At 38.6% G+C, this 9099-nt stretch overlaps 1 protein-coding gene across 1 annotated transcript; it reads left to right on the top strand.

Moving 5' to 3' along the window:
• Positions 1–843: 843 nt before the first annotated feature.
• Positions 844–1757, top strand: LOC101828095 (olfactory receptor 151). Its single transcript, XM_013112875.2, is given in 3 exon segments — positions 844–1277; positions 1279–1366; positions 1368–1757. Coding segments are annotated over 3 exon segments (912 nt in total).
• Positions 1758–9099: the final 7342 nt, after the last annotated feature.

Below are 9099 nucleotides of genomic sequence, written 5' to 3'. Positions count from 1 at the left end.
GAGACAGAGAAAAACAACCAATGCCCTTTTCTGGCCTAAACACACACACACACACACACACACGCACACGCGCGCACACGCACACGCACACGCACACACACACACTCATGGCACACACTACACACAAAATTCCTTTTTACAAAACTGATGCTGGGATTGGCTTTTGAAAGAATGAGAAAACTGCAGAGTACTGCAGAGGTATCAATAATTAATAATTGTATCAGAAACAATTACCACGGTGAGATTTGTGTTCTATGTTACAGAATGTATCCCATGCTAGGTAGGGCAGCACATGCCTGTAATCCCAACAAGCTGGAAGGAAGGGAACAGGCATCACATGTTCAAGGATAAACTGGACTACACAGGGATACCTAACTAAAAAAAAAAAAAAGAAAAGAAAGAAAAGGAAAAGGATGCCTCAAAAATGAAGATTCAATATGTATATTTACTACCAGTAATAACCCATACTTCATATATACGTGTGTGTATGTTTAACATATGTAATTTGACATTAGTGACAAACAGTGCAATGTTTTTGTATTGCAATCTAAAAGCAATAATTAAAATTAGCTAGGAAGCTAATAATACAGGCAGTTGCCCATCAAATATGGCAGGATGGTGGTATGAAACACAGAACATTGCCTTGTACTAATCTTCAAGACCTCTGAAACCCCAGGACTGTTCTTCTGCCAGCAAGACGCAGGATGTGGAGAAGATGAAAATGTCATAACCAGGGTAGCTCAGCAAGTGTCAAATGCAGAAAAGCAGTTGCTCTAAGCAAAGCAAGGACAGACCCTCACAAGTTCCTTCTCTCCCACCCCACAGAACTCCTACCCAGACACAATGACTGCACAAAATCACTCCATGGTGACAGAATTCATCCTCAAGGGACTAACTAACAGGCCAGAGCTCCAGCTGCCCCTCTTCCTCCTCTTCCTGGGGATCTACATGGTCACCATGGTGGGAAACCTGGGCATGATCACCTTGATTGGACTCAACAGACAGCTTCACACTCCCATGTACTTCTTCCTCAGCAACTTGTCACTCGTGGATCTCTGCTACTCCTCTGTCATCACCCCAAAAATGTTCACCAACTTTGTGTCCCGAAGAAACCTCATCTCCTATGCAGGGTGCATGTCTCAGCTCTACTTCTTCCTTGTTTTCGTCATTGCTGAGTGTTACATGCTCACTGTGATGGCCTATGACCGCTACGTGGCCATCTGCCACCCCTTGCTTTACAACATCATCATGTCTCCTGTCCTCTGCTCCCTGTTGGTGGCTCATTGGCTCAACCATAGAAACTGGTCTCATGTTAAAACTACATTATTGTGAGGACCTCATCAGCCACTACTTTTGTGACATCCTCCCCCCTCATGAAGCTCTCCTGCTCTAGTACCTATGATGTGGAGATGGCTGTCTTCTTTTTAGCTGGATTTGACATTATAGTCACGAGCTTAACAGTACTCATTTCCTATGCATTCATCCTGTCCAGCATCCTTCGCATCAGCTCCACTGAGGGCAGGTCTAAAGCCTTCAACACCTGCAGCTCCCACTTGGCAGCTGTGCGCTTGTTTTATGGATCTACAGCGTTCATGTATTTAAAGCCTTCCACTGCCAGTTCCCTGGCCCAGGAGAATGTAGCTTCTGTGTTCTACACCACGGTCATCCCCATGCTCAACCTCCTGATCTACAGCCTGAGGAACAAGGAGGTGAAGGCTGCCCTGGACAAAACACTAAGGAGAAAACTCTTGGTGTAAATGTTAATCTTTCTCCATGTAAGAGGAAGCGATTGTAAAACCTGGAAAATGCACTCTGCAAGCCTGTTCAACTGTGAGCAGGACACAAGCACTTCTCTCCATGGCTGGGTACATGCCTCATCTCCTTTTCCTCATTCTCATCTTCGCTTCTATTATTTCTATGTGTAACTACTCAAATTCAAGGTTGCTTTTCTTGTAATTGAGATCTATCTTGTCTGTATGAGGACAATGGTAAGCAATTTTTAAAATTTTCTTCTCTGACATTTTCATATATGTATATAATGTATATTGGTCATGTCCATTCCCCACTCATTTTTTCCTACTTCTTCCTATTACTCCCGATATATCTACTTCCCACTTTCACGTCCTTTTCTTTTTTAATAACCAACTGAGTCCAATTAATGTTGCCCATGTGCACATTAGTGTGTGGCCATACCACTGGAACATGACTAATATAATTTACTTCTAGTGATCCTGGGAAATGCAAGTGATCCTGAGAAATGCAGTTTTCAGTACTTTTAGCCTATATAGAATGTGGGTTAAAGGGGTAGTGGGACAATCTTTTCTAAGTAGGCTTTTACTCACTTCATCATGACCTTTCCCCAACTTAAGATGCAATTTCTACCTCTATTGATCTCCTCTAATTATAACTAAAGGCAAAAGAACATGTCTGCTTCCTCAAAATGAGAAATCTTAAAGCAAAACACAAACAGAAGAAGCAAAAGTGAAACTCCAAGTTAGAACACATGTCTAGAAAGGGGGAAACAATGAATCTGATTGATTTAAACAGTTTCGCAATTTACTTAAATTGAATTTAACTATTGCTAATCGACAAAGTGGGCAATACCAGGAAAAGAGAACTCAGTGTTCTGTACAAGCTAATACAATCAGATCCAAATCTGTAGAATGAGTTATGTCCACAATAATAACATTCTGCTTTTTAGCTTAAGCTACTTACCAAAATAAAGTCCTGTAGAGAAAGTTTGTGGAACATTGAACACTTTATTAGAATGTTCATGGCTTTTAGCTCAAGAAAGGACTTTGTCATCAGAGCTAAGGCTATTCAATTTTCATTCCCTGATTAGTAATGACTTTTCACTTTAAATTTTTTCCTATTCAAAGAGTTGACTCCGGTATATTTAGAACTACCCCCCCATCAACAACAGCACCCTCACATTAAGCAGAACCATGGGAAGACCATAAATTCTCGCTAACCCTGTCTTTATTTAATTTATTACAACATAAATACATTTTTTCATTCTTTGTAAATGGTTAATTTGATAGTGTTGTAACGACAAAATCTCTAGCTCTTCATCTAAGGATGAGGCCTTGCGACATTTCCTCTATCTACACTGGTCAACTGATGTCATTATGTTGCTTTGTTGAGACTGTCATGATTTTATAGGTGCAGTTTCTGTACCATGTCCAAAGTCACCATCTGACAGCAGGTATACTCTTTCCACCTCTCTTCCCTGATGATCCCTGAGCCTTAAATATAGGGCTGCGTTTAGTTGTGAATCTCTGCAATAGTATCAAGTATGAATTCCTTTCTAGTAAGCAGACTTAAGTTCATTTGGACAGTTGTTCATTAGCACTAAGACACAGTGCCACCATTGAATTGTTGAAGATATCTTTTGGAGCAGTCATTGCTGTAGATCCCTGGCATTGCAGATGAATAGGACTATTGAATGCTTTTCTTCCTTGGCAGCTTGCACACCCCTTTTTAAGAGTGTAAGATAGGAGACTTCCAAGCCAATTCCAGCTCTATTCCTCCAAGTTCAGTGCTAAAGTGGGTGGTGTCTTCAGCAACAGGTTCTTACCTTCAAGCCCTGGAAGGCAACTAAGGACAATCCTATATCATTTTAGAATCTCTTCAACTGCCACCCCTGACGAACAACTTGATAGATCTCTCATGCCTGACCAGGGTGAGGGGTGTTAGATAGTCTGTGGTTCTTAGGAGAAAGATTATCACCCCCTGTGAAATATTATATATGTGTATTGTTAAGTAATCTTATAAAATAGTGTTTCCCTGTGGCTTTTTCAAGCATCCTAATGGTCACCATACCTGTTTCTTCTCTCTCCCTGTGTATCATCCTCCCTCCCCTCTCCTTAGTTAAAGTCCCTCCCCTGTATCCTGGCTTGTGTAGTTATTTCTGACTACACACTCAAATCTAAAGATTCAGATCTAGTCTCTTCTGTAAATGCTACATTTCAACTCCCTATAACTTTTTTTTCATTTTTTAAACTTTTATTGATTCTTTGCAAATTTCACATCATGCATTCAGATCCCATCCATCTCCCCATTCCTGCCCTCGAATCTGCCCTTCGCCCTTGCAAACCTCCCCCACAAAACAAAACAGAATTTAATAGAAAAAACAAAAGCCAAACAAAACTAATAGAAGCCAAAAAAAAAAAGGAGAAGAATCTCATGGTAGAAGCTGCAGTGTGTCCCAGGGAGTCACACAGCTCACTCTTTACTCCTTTCGCCCTCATTTTCAAGTATTTGTTGCTGTGAGTCTTTGGTCTGCCTTGAGGCTTCTGGCTAAGTTTAAGTTATATTTAGTGCTCATTGTATTCATATTGCCTTACATTCAATGAAACTTACTCATATTTTTACATTACAAAATGTATTGAAGGTCACTTCTCTTGAAGAAGCCTCAAAAATATCCCTGGTTTTCCCTTTAATTGGGCTCAGAAAATTATGCATATGCTGATTGCAAAATAGGCAGGTACTTTCTATAATTTTTACAGATATGTTTAATTCTTTCTCTTTTCTTTTTGAATAATAAATAAATTATGTGATCAGGTTTTTATAAAAAGATTCAGAGCTAAGACCCACAAATAAGAAAGAATAAAGCCGGGCGGTGGTGGCGCAAGACTTTAATCCCAGCACTCAGGAGGCAGAGGCAGGTGGATCTCTGTGAGTTCCAGGCTGGGCTGGACCGATAGCCTCCAAAACAATACAGAGAAACCCTGTCTCGAAAAACCAAAAAAATAAGAAAGAATATTGGATGCTTGCCTTTCTGGGTATAAGTTGTATCAGTATAGTATTTTCTAGTTCCACCCACTTACCTAAAATTTTCATGATTTTCTTTTTCTCTACAGTAGAGTAGTTTTCCATGTGTATACGTACCACATTTCTGTTATTCATCTATCAGTTGAAAGGCATTGAGGTTGTTTTCGTTCCCTAGTTATTATAAGTAGAACGGCAATGAACACAGTCAAGAAGAGATCTGTGAGGTAAGATGTCCAATCTTTTGACCATATGCCAAAAAGGGATACACCTAGGTCCTATGGTAGATTCAGCTTTACCTTTGATAATTCTCCACATTGATTACCACAGGGATTTATCCAATTTGCAACTCTAACAACCATCAGTAATGTTTCATCTTTCTCGGAAATCATGGACAGCACTTGCTTCTGTTGTTTTCTTGATCCTAACCATTCTGACGGGAGTAAGACAAAATTTCCAAATAACTTTAATTTCCATTCCCATGATTGCCAAGGAAAATCTACATATTTCTCAGCCATCTTTATTACTTCTTTTGAGATCTCTCTGTTCAGATCCATGGCCCATTAGTGGTAGGAGTTTGTCAACTGTCGGCCTTCATGCCTGAGCAAGTGGAGTACTACTCAGAAAGTCTTTTCCTTCCTACACCTCTCTCTTATGGAGTACACCTATGTACTCTTCAAGCTATTTAAGCAATTAAGGTTTCATAGTGAAGTCTTTGATCCATTTAGAATTTTTGTACAGGATGATAGTTATGAAACTAGCTTTATTCGTCTACATGTGGACATCCAGTTTTCCCCAGTACCATTTGTTGAAGAGCTTGTCTTTGCTCCAGTGTATATTTTTGACAAGTTTGTCAAATATCGGGCTATACTCAGGTTTGGATTTTCTTGTCTATTCCACTAATTTAAATGTCAGTTGGTTTGGTGTTTTATTTTGCTTTGTTTTGTTGCCAGTACCATGTTGTTTTATTGCTAAAGCTCTATAACACTGCTTGAAACCTAATCTGGTAATCCCTCTAGCATTGTTCTTTCTTCTCAGAATTTCTTTGACTATCTTTGATCCCTTATGGTTCCATATTAATTCTAGGATATTTTTGCTATTTTTGTGAAGAATGTCTTGGGATTTTGCAGTGAATCTGTAGATTGCCTTTGGCTGGATGGTCATTTTCACAATATGAGTTCTACCAATCCTTGAGTGTGGGGAGTTTTTTCATCTTCTCATGTCTTCATCAAGTCCCTTCTTCAGATGTGTAAAATTTTAATTGTAAAGGTCTTTTGTCTTCTTGGTTAGGCTCATTCCTAGATATTTTAATATTTGGAGGTTATTGTGATTGGGAGTGTTTCTATAATCTCTTTCTCAGCATGTTTGTTATCAGTATGTAGAAAGACTTCTGATTTTTGTACGAATTTTGATTTTGTATCTATCACTTTCTTTAAAATGTAGAACATTTCCAGAAGTTTTCTGATAGAACTTTTTGGGATCTTTTATGTACAATATCAACTACAAATAGAAATCATTTGACTTTTTCTTTTCCTATTTGTATCATTTTACCTCCTTTTTTTCATGATTGTCGCTATTCTGGTAATTTTCCATTTTGTATTTCTGTCTCTTCATCCCTAGCTCTACCTCCCATCGTTAGTGTTTTTTGTTTTGTTTTGTTTTGTTTTATCCTCACCTGTGAAGATTCTGCCAGTGCCTTGTGACTTGTTTGAAATTCAGTCCATTGCCCCTTCTTTCGCTCCTTCTTTCTTCCTTTCTTTCCTTCCTTCCTTCTTCATTTGTGCCAAAAACAAGTGGAACTGAGTCAAATTGGTTGTTTCTTCTCTTCTTCTGTTTATTTTTTATTTCATTTGCTCTTCTTTTCCTGGTTTCCAAAGATAGAAACTTAGATAATTATTGTCTGATCTTTCTCCTTTTCTAATATCTGTGTGTAGTGCTATGCTTTCCTATAAGTATTTTTGTTGTTTTGTTTTGAATTTTTAAGACAGGATTTCTCTTTCTAGTCTTAGCTATTCTGGACTTCACTCAATAGACCAGACTGACCTTGAACTCGGAGATTTGCCTACCTCTACCTCTCAAATCCTGGGACTAAAGCTGTGTGCCACCACCATCAGGCCCTGTAAGCATTTAATAGTTTCTTAACATTTTTTAAATTTTTATTTAATTAAAGCTATGTTTAAATGTTGGGATAGTTTTCTCTTGTCTACACTTTACACCATTTTTTTTTAATCTCCACATGTGCTTATATTTCCAATTACCATTCTGTTGATTTCTAGTTTAACCATGGACTGAAAATAGACATTGTATGATTTCTAATTTTGAAAATCTGTGATGTTATTGTGATAATGCTCAACTTTACAGAATTTATAGTCACCAGGCAACAGACCTCTGGGCATGGCTGAGAGGTGATCTTAATTACATTCATTGAGATGGGAGGCCCTAACCATTGTGGATGGCACCATTTTCTGTCTAGGATCCTGGACTATATCAGCGGACAAATATTGTGAAAAGCAGCACATATTTCTTCCTCTCTGCTTTCAAATTAGAATGCAGTGGTGACTATTTGTTTCAAGCTCCTGCTATCTTTCTGGTCATGATGGATTATACCCTTCAACTGAAAAGCTTATTGAGCCTTTCCTCCTTTAAATTGCTTTTATCAGAATATTTTATCACAGCAATAAAAATTAACTAAGACATGGGCTGGAGAGATGGCTCAGTTGTTAAGAGCACTGGCTGTTCTTCCAGAGGTACTAAGTTCAGTTCCCAGCAACCAGCTACATGGTGGCTCACAGCCATCTGTAATGAGATCTGGTGCCCTCTTCTGGCCTGCAGACATACAAACACTGTATACATAATAAATAAATAAACGAATCTTTTTTAGAAATTAACCAAGACCAAAATTTGGTACTTAGAGGTGAAACTGTTGCTGGGATAAACCTTATCATCTATATCTTACACCATTGAAACTATTCTGTGACAAAAGCGTAGAAATATTTGCAACTTAGGGTTAGAAAGACCCTTGAATGCTGGAAGTCAAGGTTAATAGGGCGATGCTGGTGGGAACTTGAAAAATGATGAGAAAAACAAAGGAAATGGTAGCCTGGCTCATGCGGTTTCAGAATAGAATATGAATTCAATCAAGAAGTGGGTTGGGGTCATTTGTGTAATATTTTAGTTAACAATCTGGTTTCATTTTGCCTGTATCATGAGAACCTAGTTGAAGTTGAGCTATAATATAATGGAATAATTTTTTGTGGAAGAAATTTAAAAACAGGAGAGTATTCAGATTGTTACTGAAAAACAGCTCCAACTATTATAGGCACCACTAAGAGAAACCTCTTTCATTGCACTGAAGCGAATAAGAAAAGTATCCTGAGGTCAAAACTCCACTTTGCAGAGGCTCCATGTTTGGAAATCCAAATTCATCTAAAGGAAGAAACCCTCCAATGAATTGGTTCACTATTCCTCAAAGTAACTTCCTTGGAAAGTTATTTCCCTTGGGTAAGCACACAAAATACATAAAGTGTATGTTGAAGAATCCAAGCTGCACCTCAAGTTTACACAAAAAAATTAGCAGTGCATCCACACAAGAGTGGTTTTGAAAGCATGAAAGATGCAAGATTGGAGGCGCAACGAAAAGCCACTAAAATGTGGCATGGTTGGAGTTCCTGCAAAGAGGGCTTGAGAAGCCACTGCTGAGAGCACGGAGAGTTCATCAAGGAGGGCTGCAAGTGTGGACTACAGTTGACCTAAATGAGAGGCTGTGCTTGCTGCAGGTGGCAGGGCTGGAGGATTGGGGTTGACTAAGCCTTTTGGAGCTCAGCTGATTCCATCACAATGCTAGACATGGGCTAGTCTTCTCTCTGCAGAATTCTGGACTACTTTAGGTCATACAGACTCCCTGCTGTACTCTGAGTCTTTCATTGTGGAATAGAAATGTTTACCCTGTGCCATTATATGTTGGTACATCATTTGCCTTTTGTTTTATTTGAGATCATGTTAAGGTCTTTTGACCTTATGGAGGTTGGGATGGGGAGATGGTGGGGGTAATGGGAGGGAGAGGGAACTGGGATTGATATGTAAAATAAGATTGTTTTTTTAATTTAAATTAAAATTTTAATTTAAAAAAGATCTTTTGACCTTTGAGTGTTGGTACTCTCAATAGGTATGGGAACTTTTCATATTGGACTGTACATTTTATATTATAAAGTTATCATGAGCCTATAAAGGTCAGAAGGCTGTGACTTAAAAGTGGTGTGTTTGGGTATGGTCCATAAAAAGTAAAGTTAGGATGGTTAATATTAATTATTAACTTGATGGAATATAGAC

The sequence above is a fragment of the Mesocricetus auratus genome, unplaced genomic scaffold (genome assembly GCF_017639785.1).
Source record: "Mesocricetus auratus isolate SY011 unplaced genomic scaffold, BCM_Maur_2.0 Super-Scaffold_100022, whole genome shotgun sequence".
NCBI lineage: Eukaryota > Metazoa > Chordata > Mammalia > Rodentia > Cricetidae > Mesocricetus > Mesocricetus auratus.
The sequence above is the reverse complement of the archived record's forward strand: the minus strand, read 5'-3'. Positions and strand labels throughout refer to the sequence as shown.